Source organism: Sorex fumeus, unplaced genomic scaffold (assembly GCF_029834395.1).
Source record: "Sorex fumeus unplaced genomic scaffold, SorFum_2.1 ptg000037l, whole genome shotgun sequence".
NCBI classification, from domain to species: domain Eukaryota; kingdom Metazoa; phylum Chordata; class Mammalia; order Eulipotyphla; family Soricidae; genus Sorex; species Sorex fumeus.
In genome coordinates, this window is record NW_026606094.1 from 74,505,539 (window position 1) to 74,519,916 (window position 14,378).

At 40.1% G+C, this 14,378-nt stretch overlaps 1 protein-coding gene across 1 annotated transcript in view; it reads left to right on the plus strand.

Moving 5' to 3' along the window:
* The window catches only part of AVL9 (AVL9 cell migration associated), a 72,135-nt gene that overhangs the window by 36,666 nt on the left and 21,091 nt on the right, over positions 1–14,378 (plus strand). The window contains exons 7-11 of the mRNA XM_056118263.1: positions 1,953–1,993; positions 2,715–2,753; positions 5,135–5,204; positions 5,562–6,100; positions 12,225–12,359. Coding sequence (XP_055974238.1) covers positions 1,953–1,993; positions 2,715–2,753; positions 5,135–5,204; positions 5,562–6,100; positions 12,225–12,359 — 824 coding nt within the window. The remainder of the gene's footprint in view (positions 1–1,952; positions 1,994–2,714; positions 2,754–5,134; positions 5,205–5,561; positions 6,101–12,224; positions 12,360–14,378) is intronic.

Below are 14,378 nucleotides of genomic sequence, written 5' to 3' on the forward strand. Positions count from 1 at the left end.
ATGAAGGATGGACCGGAACACCCCCCTTCCCATGAGGTAGTCGCCCCCACACCCCCAGCTCATACCTGCTGTCCACAACGCTCCCATGTAGCCGCCATCTTTCTTTCCAGAGAAGAGAGGGCGAATGGGGCAACACCCTTTCCTCTCTGGGCAGACATGATGGCCTGGATTAACGCATAGTCCATTCACTTTTCTGCTCCAAGCTGCTGGGTTCTGCATTAAGTCTTTGTGCTTCTGGGGCTGTGGCCGTGCTGGAGAGCCGCTCGTGGGAGGCAACTGGTGTCCTCGGTAGGGCGTGAAGGACGGACCGGAATGCCCCCCTTCCCATGAGGTTTTAGTTGCCCCCACACCCTCGGCTCATACTTGCTGTACACAAGGCTCCCATGCAGCCGCCATCCTTCTTTCCAGAGAAGAGAGGGCGAATGGGGCAACACCCTTTCCCCTCTGGGCAGACATGATGGCCTGGATTAACGCATAGTCCGTTCACTTTTCTGCTCCAAGCTGCTGGGTTCTGCATTAAGTCCTTGTGTTTCTGGGGCTGTGGCCGTGCTCCAAACTTAACTCTGATTTTCAGGGAGAAACGTTGGGTGGTTTACTTCCCATGGATCACTTTGTTTATAGAGAGATGTGGTTTGGAGGAAAAGTCCTAGTTCCCGCATACTCGAGCTGTGCTTGTAGAGGCTTCTGGTCACCGGGGTTCCATCTGGGGGAGGCGGGATGCGGGACCTACCCCATCTGGAACTTCCCGATGATCTCGGCTCTTTTTGGAACCTGTTTTTTTTTTTTTCCTATGGGAGCTGTGGATCCCCGCCCTCCATGTGGCCCTTCTCTTTGGCTGTATCGCATTGGACCATTTTTAAATGACTAACCTTTGGTCACTGTCACTGTCCTCCCATTGTTTATCGATTTGCTTGAGCGGGCCCAGTAACATCTCCATTTTGAGACTTGTTGTTACCGTGTTTGGTATACTTCTTCGTTTCTAAACTTTTGTTAGTAGAATGGGGAGATGTTAGAGCTACATTATCTAGAATAGCCACTAACCACATGTGAGCATTCACATTTGGATTAATAATAAATATTAGTAATTTATGCTATTAAAGTCAGTAAGATATGTTATTTATTATACATAATTTAAATTATGGAGTATTTGACTTAATTCAGTTTCTTTGTCATGGTGACCATATTTCAAGTAATTTGAGGCTACTATATTTGACAGCAGTCATTCAAAACACTTCATTATTGTAGAAAATTCTATTAATTACCAGAGAGACAGTTCAGTGATGCCTTTCATTTGACCCATTTGGTTTGATCTATAACATTTTCTGAGGCTACGTGATTCATTGAGTACCACCAAGTGTGCCTGCCCCTGGAGGCCTTGAAGTACCACTGAGAGGATTAGACAGTCCCTCTCACCGCACGGCCCAAACAGCACCACATTTGGGTCCTAGCACTGATCCTCTGGGCTGACTGACTGAGAATTGCTGGAAGGGGTACCCCAGATTCCTGAGCACAAGGGAGATACCATCCCGCCTCTCCACCCCCACCAAAAAATAAAGCTCTTTTGGATAGTTCTGTATTTTACTCTTCTAATTATGTGCTAAATTCAAAGTATGTGTACATGATCATCTATTACAAACATTTTTTTTGTTCGTTGGTTTGTTTTTTTGCTTTTTTGGATCACACCCAGCAATGCTCAGGGGTTACTCCTGGCTCTGCACTCAGGAATTACTCCTGGCGGTGCTCAGGGGACCATATAGGATGCCAGGGTTCGAACACGGATCAGCCTCGTGCAAGGCAAACATCCTACCTACTGTACTATCACTCTGGACCCTAAAGACATATTTAATATTTGAGGATTTATGATTTTTTTAAACCTTCCTTTGGTGGGGTAGGGGGTTCTTTCTTTCACCAAAACGGTGTGTTTATAGAGTCATTTTTTGTTACTATTGTAGGTCTGTCTCCTCGAGATCTTGTGCTTCATTTTCGACACAAGGTATGGTACTTTAATTGATGGTGTACTGAATTGTTGTCGTTTAACAAGGTAGTAAACTTTCTGTGTTACATGGTCCAGTGCAGATTATGACATAACCATGTTTTAGTTCTAAGATAGCTCTCCTAACAATGTAAAAATGAAAGTGGTCATGTTCATATGATAGAAATTTCTTTAAGAGTATGTAAGTGTTGGACCAGAGAGATAGTAGAGGGGTTAATACGTTTGCCTTGCGCAGCCAGCCCGGTCCAAACCTTATATGGTCCCCTGAGCACACAGCTTTAAGTGTACCCAGAGCACTTCTGGGTATAGCAAAATCACCCCCCACTAAATAAGTAAAGATTTAAGTGGTTTGGGACTGGAGTAATAATACAGCGGGTAGGGCATTTGCCTTGCATGCAGCTGACCGGGTTCACTTGCCAGCATCCCATATGGTCCCCTGAGCACCGCCAGGAGTAATTCCTGAGTGCATGAGCCAGGAGTAACCCTTGTGCATTGCCAGGTGTGACCCAAAAAGCAAAAAAAAAAAAAAAAGATTTAAGTGGTTCTTACATTTTGGGGGGAGGTATAGATAATATCTAATTTCTTAATGTAATTTTGCCACTTTTAGTGTTTTTTTTTAAAGCACCATAATTTGATAGTACTGATTGATACATTGTTATATTGGCGGAAGTAAATGTATAACAAGCTTGAATTTATTTTAATATAATATTTTTTTCTTTAGGTTTTAATTCTGTTTAAACTAATTCTTCTTGAAAAAAAGGTGAGATTTGAATATTTCACATTGACTAACATTTCTTAAACATCATGTAAAATTTAAACTAATGATAAGACTTTCAGGCCTAGAAACATAATTCATAACATCTTTATGGAGACAGTTTGATACTGTTTAATTATCAGAATGGTTTTGGCTATAGGTAGAAGAAAAAAAATCTAAACTGACTTAGATGATGAACCTTGGCTCATTTTTGACTTTATAGAGTTGGTGACTGGCTCAACTGTGCAATTCAGTAACTAGATGTTTTTTTTCCCCTGTCTCTTTGTTCTACAGACAAAAGTGCCACTTTCATTCAGAGCATAGTCCCTTGTTGTTTAGGATAGGAGCAGCAGCAATTTTGCCTCTTTCCAAACCATTTATTAAGAATCCCTTCCTTTTAATTTCTTTTTTTTTTTTTTTGGCTTTGTAATACCATGTGCCTACCCTCAGCTAATAATTGTTTTTAAAAAAGAAAAGCATTTAAATTTGGGTTTCAGACCACTCTAGTACAGAGAACAGGGATTCCCATGATTTTGGTCAAAGATTTGGGACTAACGGTCCACCACCTATATTTGTAAATAAGTCACACCCATTCATCTATTATTATAGCTGCTTTCACTCTAAAAAGGCAGAGTTTAATGGTCATGTCAGAGACCATTATCTGCCCCTTTTTTTTTAGGAAAAGTTTTCTCACCTCTACTTTAGCTAATGAGGAGCCTTTCCTGGATGTGGAATTTTATGTTTCGAGTTACTGCACTCAGTGAAGTAGGGTGGAATGGATATTAGAGATTTCTCAGTGCCCAGTATAGTTTTTATATGTTCATTTTTCTCAAATCATATTTTGAAAGTTATTTGAAGAATCATGGTATTTATCTCTAAGTAAAATGTATTTCTTAAGAATAAGGGTTGTCAAGGACAGTAGATATAAGGGTCAGTAAGATTGCTCCATAGTTGGAAGCCTGTCTCATGAGCAGTCGGAGAGAGGACAGCTGGAATAGAGAAGGAATCACTAAGAAAATGATGGTTGAAGGAATCGATCGGGATGGGAGAGGTGTGCCGAAAGTAGATAAAGGACCATACATCATAACCTCTCATTATCTGCATTGCAAACCATAATGCCCAGAAGTAGAGAGCGAGAATGGGGAATATTGTCTGCCATGGAGACAGTGGGAGGGTGGGAAAGGTCGGGGTATACTGGGGATATTGGTGGTGAGGAATGTGCACTAGTGGAAGGATGGGTGTTTGATCATTGTGTGATTTTAATTCACACATGAAAGCGTGTAACTATATCTCATGGTGAATCAATAAAATTTTTTAAAAATATTTTTTAAAAAAGAATAAGGGTTGTGTATATATTGAACTTGGGCCTAGTAGGCTAGAATTACTAAGATGAGCTCACTTGGGGCGGGGGGAGGTGTCCTTCAAACCAAAGAAAACTAGCAAAAAGAATAAAGGCATCATCCTACTGAGCCAATTAGCATTTTATGTTCAAGAAATTTAGCATTGATTCAATAAATGATATCTAACATACAGTTAATTTTCAAGTCTCCTCAGATGTAGACCTGTCCTTTCTGACTGGCTATTTTTGAATCTTTAGATAAAAGGATCTTATTAGCTCTCTTTGCTCTTTTCTGATTCGTTTTGATTTTTAGTCCCATGAGATTTTAGTAGGGGATGGGGAGGGGTTGTTTGTTTCGAAGAATCTTGACATGGAACTGTGGTTTTTAACTCGGTGGTAGAGTATTTGCTTTGCTTGTGTGAAATCCTTGATTTAAACCCCTGCTTGTATGACTCCATACACCTCTGGGCATGGCCCCCAAACTCTACTACCAGGTCTTGCCCCAACAACTGCAACAAAAAATAAAGAGAATTCAGAGTAGTTGTATTATACTATTGGATTTGTGTGTTTCTTTGTGGCTACTTTCTCATCACACTTTTTTTGGTGAGAATTCTATAAAGGTGCAATGTTTCCTGCTTAGCATATCACATCAGGAAGCCCATAAATGTTTCTGCTGTTTTTGGTGATATGAAATTTGATTAGCCACCTTTTTTGGCTAAGGTGGGGGTTGCCAGATTTCTTCATTTGAAGGTACCTTTTTCCCCCTTTGAAATTAGTAGATAATCTCTGGGGTACAAAGTTTAAGACTGCCTGAATGTCCTCTGGCTGCACAACCTTTTGCTATAGTTTTAGTATCCATTGGTAATTTTTACTTGAGTCATAGTGGATGCTTGGGGGGCAGGGGGGAGGGTTTGTTTCTGTCACTGATTCTATATTTCTTCACTGTTATTCTTGAATAAAATGAGTTTTCCTCCTAACTTCCCCAGACATTTTTTAAGTGTTATAAACTCAAGGATGTCTAATTTAAGTTTGATTGAATCTATTTCAGGTTCTCTTTTATATTTCTCCAGTGAATAAATTGGTGGGTGCCCTCATGACTTTGTTATCCCTTTTTCCAGGTGAGGAATACTGATACTTACTTTCTTTTAAGTACTGATACTTAGCTTTATAGTGGAATTTTCAATGATAAAATTTCTTAAGGATAAACTGATTGGGATTAGCAGTTCTATTTTTATTTGCGACTTTTTTTTTACATTAGTTTTCTCTTTTGTCTAAGGTTTTTATTTTGTGTGTTAAAACATGCAATCATGGCTTATTAAAACTTTCATAGGAGAGTTTTGCTTTGTAGGACAGTAAATACAGTAATTTGTCAACCCATTAAAAATCAAGCTGTTTTCTAACTATCATACCAATTTTTGAGTTTTGTGTTTTATAATAAAGAGCTTACTTTAAAATCAAGCTGTTTCATGTTTCAGGCATGATTGAGCATGGTCTCAGTGACTGTTCTCAGTACAGACCTCGAAAGAGTATGTCTGAAGATGCTGGGCTTCAAGAAAGCAATCCCTCTGCAGATGATTTTGTTTCTGTGTCTGCTCCTGGCATTTCAAATACCAACATGGGAACTGTCAAGAAAATCACAATAGGACACCACGGTGGAGATGTTGCCATCACGACGGAAGAATCCTTGTTCCAAGTGGAAAACAACAATAACAAAGAACAGGAACCCAGGGATACCAATCAATATTTGAAACCCCCTTTACGCCCATCCCCAGAGTCTTCAGAAAGTGACTGGGAAACCTTGGATCCTAATGTCTTAGAGGACCATACCTTGAAAGAAAAAGAGCAGGAGGAGTCAGAACAGACAAACTCATTTCCAAAGGACTCGGTGCCTGCAGACACTCCTCCGATTACAGTACAGCCTCAAGCTAATACAGGCCAAGTGGTCCTCATACCAGGACTGATTTCTGGTTTGGAAGAAGATCAGTATGGCATGCCCCTGGCTATCTTCACAAAGGTAAAGTTTAGTGTCATTTAGAATCCTTTAGAATTGAGGACTTTAAAGAAGCTGACAACATTCTTTGGGAATTTAACTTGAAAACATCTTCCTTACAAACTAAATACAGACCAGATGTATAGTCCTGAGGCATCTGTTTGCATGATATAAGGCTACAAGGACATCATTTAGGGAACTGATTGGAAAAGAATATTAAAATATTAGTATTCCTGAACCAGGGTAATAATATGGCATTTAAGGCGCTTGCCTGCATGTAACTGACCCCCAGTCTGCTCCCCAACACTTTGGTCCTCCTAGCCCTGTTGGGAGCATCACCAGGTGTGACCTATAACCCACCAAAAAAATTAAAAAGCCCTCCCATTCCAAAGAGTACAGTTTTATAAGGAACAAATGTTCAGGCAGCTAAAATGTATTTGTGTATCTCAGAGTTTTTTGATTAGCTTTCCCTAAAAATTAGCTTTTAAATATTTCTATGAAAAACCTTTGAAATATATTTGAAATTCTCAAAATAACTTAAATACATTATAATCTAGTTGGATATCTTGATTCAGGATTTTACAGGCTACAGTATGTTTTTCTATTTTTTTTGGTTTGTTTATTTGTCAGTTTGTTTTCAGATTAAACCCAAGGCCTGTGTTTTTAAATGTCAATAATACATTAAGATTCTGGAAGCATTATCATTGGGGTGCGTGCATGCATCTGTGGTGTGTGTGTGTGTGTGTGTGTGTGTGTGTGTGTGTGTGTGTGTGTGTGTTTGGGGTGGAGGTGCTTTTTTTCCTACTCAAAAAAAGTACTTCTGGGCTGGAGAGATAGCACAGCGGGTAGGGCATTTGCCTTGCACGCAGCCAACCCGGGTTCAATTCCCAGCATCCCATATGTTCCCCTGAGCACCGCCAGGAGTAATTCCTGAGTGCAGAGCCAGGAGGAACCCCTGTGCATTGCCAGGTGTAACCCAAAAAGCAAAAAAAAAAAAAAAAAAAAAAGTACTTCTTTTTTGTACATTCCCATTTGTGAATTACTTTTCAGAATGGAATTGGGAAATTTTTTAATTTTATTCCTTACAAAATATTGATTGCTCTCCTGTGTACCAGAAACTATACAGATTTCTAAATTTTTGCCATCTATAATCTTGCAGTCTACCATAACAAATGGGAACATCTTTCCAAAAATTAAAGCAAAAATCTTGTTTTTCTCCAGACGCTATTGTTTTGTTTTGGGGCCACACCCAGCTGTGGTCAGTGCTTACTACTGTTTCTGTGCTTAGGGAATCACACCTGGTAGGGCTTGAAGGAGCACGTATGGTGGCAGGGATCAGAACTCAGCTCGACTGCCTGCAGGACAAGAGCTCTACCCATCATACTGTCACTCTGGCTCCCTCTAAATACTATTTTTTATACACAAATTAAAACATAATTTTGTAAAGAAAGAAGAGTAGTATTGAAAATATTTCTTCACTGTAATTCTGACTTCATTTTTCAAAAGAATTGTTCCCCTGGATGATTATTACTGAGTGGGTTAACAGAGCACAGTGGGGGGGCTGGGGGGCATTTGTCTTGCAGGCAGCCAGCCAGGCCAACCTGGGTTCAATTCCTTTGCCCCTCTCTGAGAGCCTGACAAGCTACTGAGAGTATCTCGCTCGCATGGCAAAGTCTGGCAAGCTGCCCATGACGTATTTGATATGCCATAAAACAGTAACAAGTCTTACAATGGAGACATTACTGGGCCCGCTCCAGCAAATCAATAAACAACGGGAGGACAGGGCAGTGCAGTGCAGTGGGTTAACAGAGAATTGTTTCTTTGTTTATTTGTGGTTTACTGGGGGTAGAGCGGGGACGTAATTCTGAAATTGTCTTAATTGGTTTTATGATTAAACTAAAGTAGAATTGGGTTAGTTTATTTGTTTTGGGTTTTTTGTTTGTTTGGGAGCCACAATCAGCAGGTACTCAACCTTATTCCTGGCTCTGCACTCAGGAATTACTCCTGGTAGGCTCCAGTGACCACATAGGAAGATGGGGATTGGGGAATTGAACCCAGGTCACCTGCATGCGAGGCAAATGCTGTACCTGCTGTGTTAATAGTTCTGGCCCCAGGATTGTATTTTTAGTTATAATAGCCCAGTTAAATGTTTATAATAGTGTTTTATCTGTGGGTTTGGTATACCTAATTACTGTACCTCACCATCAACCAACCAGTGTCCTTATGTTGCTTCCATTTCACCTCTTCATTCTCTTCTACCTCCTCCCTCCCTTGCCTGGTATTTCCAGTTTTGTAATTCAGGCCAGGGGGTTGTTATTATTTGATACTGTCTAATTCATTGTTTTATTTCTCTTTGTACATACACAGGTGCATGACTGCATCTGGTATTTGTCCTCTTTCTCACTTATTTCCCTTAACCTGATATCTTCCAGTTGCCTCCAACTTGCAGCTAACTGCAAAAATTTCATCTTTTCTTATGGGTACATTGTATTTCACACATACGTGTGTAGGTGTGTGTGTGTATACACACAAAACAACTTCTTTAATCCATGCATCTGATTTTGGACATTTGAGTTGTTTCCATACCCTTTCTATTGTACGTAATGCTGCAATGAACAGAGATGTGCATATACTGTTCTTGTGTTTGGGTAGGCAGGTGCCAAGAATTAAGTTTTCTGGGTCTTATGGAAGCTCTGTTCTTTTTTTAGTTTGGTTTTGGGGCCACACTCAGTGGTACCCAGGCTTTATTCCTGACTCTGCTCAGGGATCACTCCTGGCTGAACTTAGGGAACCATATATAGTGCCAGGGATCAAATTTCAGTCTGCTATGTGCAAGACAAGCATAATACCCACTGTACTGTTGCTTTGGCCCCATATCTTTTTATTTTAGCCTGAGTTTCTTTTGCCATGTAAAAACATTTTATTTTGATGTAGTCTGTTTATTTGGTTTTTATCTTTACCAGTGGAGTCAAGTCATTGAAAACACTTCTGAAGTTCATGATCTGGAGAGTTCTAGGCTTTCCTCAGTATATTATATGGATTTTAGCCTAATCTATAATACACTTTGGATTAACTTTTCTACATGGTGAGAGATACAAATTCAATTTTTTTTTTTTGCATTGGTTATCCAGTTTTCCCAGCACCATTTGCTGAAGCTCTCCTTGCTAAACTTAATGTACTCACCTCATTTGTCACAGATTACTGTCCTCTAAGCACTCAATTGGTCTTGGTTGTTCTGAAAGTCTGTCTTTATTCTAGTACCACACCTTTTTCATTATTTTAACTTTATAGTAAAATTTACAGTCAGAAAATGTGATGCCTTCCATCTTTTTATTCAGAATAGTTTTAACTATTTGGGAAGTTTTGTGATTCCATACAAATTTTAGCAGTGTTTGTTCAAAATTCTTGAACGATGTCATTGGAATTTTGATGGGAGTTGTATTGAACCTCTATAAAGCTTTTGGTAAGATAGTCATTTTGACAATGTAAATTTTTACAATCTATGAACCTGGAATATTTTCCATTTCCTGATGTCCTCTATTTTTTCTTTCTATGGTGATTTGGTTTGCAGTGTATAAGTCTTTCACATCATGTTTTAAATGTTCTAAAGTTGATTTTTTAAAAGTTTTTAATTTATTTTGGGAAGGGCCAGACCTTTAATTTTTTTAAAAATTTTTATTAGTGAGACACCATGAGGTACAGTTGTAGACTTACAAATTTTTGTGCTTGGGTTTCAATTACACAATGATCAAATACCCATCCCTCCACCAGTGCCCATTTCTCACCACCACTGATCCCAGTATCCTTCCCACCCCCCATCCCCCCATCCCATCCTGCCTCTGTGGCAGGGCATTCCCCTTTGTTCTCTCTCTCCTTTTGGGTGTTGTGGTTTGCAAAAGAGGCATTGAGTGGCAATCATGTTTGGTCTATAGTCTACTTTCAGCATGCTTCTCCCATCCTGGGAGGATCCTCCTAATACCCTTTATTTGGTGTTCCCTTCTCTATCTGAGCTGCCTTTTCCCCTAGCATGTGTGGCTGGCCTCCAGGCCATGGAGCAAAATTCCTGGTACTAATCTTGGCCATTCTTGGGTGTTAGTCTCCTATTTTGTTACTTTATGTTCCCCAGATGAATGCAATCTTTCTATGTCTATTCCTCTCTTTCTGAGTCATTTCGCTTAACATCATACTTAACATGTAGTACCACTTGTATGTAAATTTCATGACTTCATCTTTTCTAACAGCTACATAGTACTCCATTGTGTAAATGTACCAAAGTTTCTTTAACCAGTCATCTGTTCTGGGCACTCAGGTTTTTTCCATATTCTGGCTATTGTAAAGAGTGTTGCAATGAACAAACAAGTGCAGATGTCCAGACCTTTAAAGTTTTTAAAGTTATTTCTAGGTATTTTATGTTTTGGGAAACTTATAAATAGGATTTTTTTTTAATTTCTAGTTTTTTTTGTTTATAGAAATGTGGCCTATTTTTTGTGTGTTGGTTTTGTAGCTTGCTGTCTTACTGTTTTATTGTTTCTAAGTTTTTTAGTGAAGTCTTTAGAGTCTTCCATGTATATGATCATCTCATCTATAAATAGTTCCCTCAATTTCTTTTTTGTGCCTCTTGTCACAAGGAGTTTTATACTATATTGCATAGCAGTGGAATAAAAAGGACATCTTGCTTTGTGTCTGATCTCAGAGAGAAAGCTTTCAGGTTTTTTGCCATTGATTATGATGTTGACTGTAGGTTCATTGTAATTGACTGTTACATTTACTGTCTTGAGGACTGTTCCTTCTATCCCTATTTTGTTGAAGATTATTTATCATGAATGGATATTGAATTTTGTCAGCTTTTGCTCCACCAGTTGATATGATTGTATGAATTTTCTCTCCTTTTTTGATATGATGTATCACACTAATTTATGTATAATGGTTGTTTGCAAGGCAAGTGCCCCACCCGCTATACTGTCTCTCTGGCCCAATTATAACTTTTTAAGGATTGTATTTTCAGTCCCTTTAAGAGCGTTGAACTGGTTTTTGAAAACACACTTCTTAGTTTTCATGCTGATAGACTTGACCAGTGATTTCCTTGACAGTGAACATTAGCAGAATCAATTCTAAAATGTTCACCTGAGTGATTATGTTCTTTTCCTACTAACTTGCAACATAAATATTTTGTCATGAATACTTTGGTGTCTGTGCTTAGAAGCAGGTAATGAGGGAGCTGGAAAGTTTGTTATTTCTAAATACATGACACAAAGCATCAGCCATGAGCCTTGACCCAGTTGTTCGGACTGAAAGGTTGTGAGGTTGTGAATGAGGAGTGGGGCTCTCAGTCACCAGAGCTGGTGGTCTGGCAAGTACCTGTACCAAGCATCTGTGATGCACAGATGAGAATTTATTTATTTATTTATTATATTAATTGGGGGGGGGTGTCACACCCAACAGTGCTCTCCTGCCTGGCTCTGCACTAAGGAATTACTCCTGGCTGTGCTCAGGTGACCATATGGGATGCCGAGAATTGAACCTGGGTTGACTGTGTGCAAGGCAAATGCCCCACCCACTGTACTATCACTCCGGCCCCATGTGGATTTATTTTTGCAGCCTCTTGTCTGGGGTTTTTACAAACCAAGTGAAAATTCTTAAAAATAAGGGTAAAACCAAGTTATTAAGCCAGTGTTCCTTTTGGAAGTCTTCTCTCATCTTAAGTATTTCATGACTACCTCTGAGGTTAAGGCACAGCCTAGATGCGTTGATAAAGATGAAAACAAAACAGCATCCAGATAACTATAATTCAGTTTTTGTTGTTACTGTTGTTTTGGGTTTAGGGTTTTATTTTTTTGTTTGATATGGTTTGGGGTCACACCCAGCGGGGTGTTCAGGGCTTATTCTTGGCTCTGCACTCAGGACCTATTATGCCCAGCAGTGCTAGGGGATAATATGGGATGCTGGGATTGTACCTGGGTCAATTGTGTGCATCGCAAGTACCCTACCTGCTGTATTATCTCTGCATTAGGGATGGCTCAGGTTGAGGGAAGATTGGGAGGTATTTTTCCTACTATTAGCCACTTTTTTCCACTGTGAGCTTTGAGTACTTGGAGAGAAAGGTAGGAGTTTCACTGTGTAATATTTTCTCTTGCTCTTTAATTTGTAGGGATATTTGTGTTTGCCTTACATGGCTCTGCAGCAGCACCATCTTCTCTCTGATGTCACAGTCCGGGGATTTGTGGCTGGCGCTACTAACATCCTCTTTCGACAACAGAAACATCTCAGTGATGCCATTGTGGAAGTAGGTGTACTAACGATTCTGTGTCCTTAACTGTGCTGGTCTCACCGTAAATAAAGGTTGAAGGGTACAGTAATTGGATGATCATGTGACAGTTGTTTCCTGTGTGCCAGGCAGTCTGCAAACCATCAGTACATCTTTTAACTGATCTAGTTCTCATCCCAGCCTGTGAAATAGATATTGTTACTGTCTGTATTTTATACCTATGGACTTAAGGAACAGAAAGCTCAAAACTCTAGAAAAGTAGGGGAGGCAAGACTAACTCAGAGGCTAGAGTGATAGTACAGTGGGTAGTACGCTTACCTTGCACACTACCAACCTGGTTTTGATCCCGGCTTCCCAAATGGTCCCCACATCCCACCGGGAGTAACCTCAGAGTGCAGAGCCAGGAGTAAGCTCTGAGTGCTGCTGGGTGGGGCCCAAAAAAAGAGAAAAAGAGAAGAGAACAACACAAGCAACATAGTTCTAACTATAATATCATAACTGAAATAAGTTTATTGTTTAAATACTTCTAGCCTGATATCAAGAGAAAGAAAAATACAGATAATGTTTGCCATCCTAATAGTGTGTAAGAAATCAAAATCATTTATTCATTTATACAGTTGTAAGTAATTTTTTTAAAATCTTTTTTCATGGGGCAGGTGGTATTATGAGGATTAAGGTACATGTCTCGCATGCACCTGACCTTAGTTTGAGTCCCAGCACCACATGGTCACCAAGCACTGCCACTGTGATCCTGGAACCCCCAGCACTGCCCAGGTGATCTCTGGCACCACAGGCCCAAGCCACATTACATCCTTGGGCCCCCATATTGAACCATCAACCTGTTTGGTTAGGAATCACCAACAGAGTCCATTTCCCTCCAGTTTGCGAGGCCTCCCTCCCAAATTAACTTTTTTAGCCACTCGGAGATTTTTGTTGTTTATATAAGAAAATACCATAATGCCCTTCTTAGGAAAATGTTTACAACAAAATCTTGGATTCACAACTATATGTATTAAGAGATCAATTTTGAGGGTCAATTTTGAGGAAGACTGGAAGGAAGAGATGGGAGAACCACAGTTACTTCAGTATTTTTAATTTTGAAGGATTTTTTTTAATTAAAAATTTTTAATTATTTTTACTAAGGTACCATGATTTACAAGGTTGTTCATAATGGAGTTTCAAGCATACAATGTTCCAACACCAGTCCCACCACCAATATCAATTTCTTTTCCACCCCCCCAGCCTCCTTCCTGTCACAGTCACTGTCCTCCCGTTGTTCATCGATTTTGCTCTAGCAGGCCCAGTAACATCTTCATTGGAGACTTCGTTGTTACTGTGTTTGGCATATCAAATACATCACGGGTAGCTTGCCAGGCTCTACCCTGCGGGCGAGATACTCTCGGTAGCTTGCCAGGCTCTCCGAGAGGGGCGGAGGAATTCAACTTGGGTCGACCATGTTGGTTGCGTGCAAGGCAAACGCCCTACTGCTGTGCTATCACTCCAGCCCCACCTCCTTCCTGAATGGCACATTTTTAAAAAAAAAACGTTTTAATCGAATCACTGTGAATTACAAATTTATTCGTGATTACACAATACACAATTACACAATTACAAAGTTATTCGTGATTGAGTTTCCAGCATACAGTGTTCTAGCACATCTCTTCACAAGGGTCCACTCCCCTCTTCTAGTGTCCCCATCCTTCCTCCCGCCTTCCCAGCTGCCTCTGGTTTTATCCTTTTCTTTTTTTCTCCCCCGTCCCCTGCCCCATTTTAGGCACTGGTTTACAGGACTCATAGGGCATCATGCATGTCACTTTACCTCCTTTCAGCACCTCATTCTAGCCCAGAGTGACCACTTCCCTCTACCGTTGTCATGGTGGGCCCTTTCCTAGACTGTCCTGTCTTTCCCTCCCCCTTCCCCATTCTGCTAATAAGCTTCCTGCTACAGCCCAGTTCCTCTGCTCCTCATTCCTATTGAATAGGCACATTTCTAAGTTCGGTGGTTGTGGTTTGAGTCTCCTGCTTACAGTGTAGTTG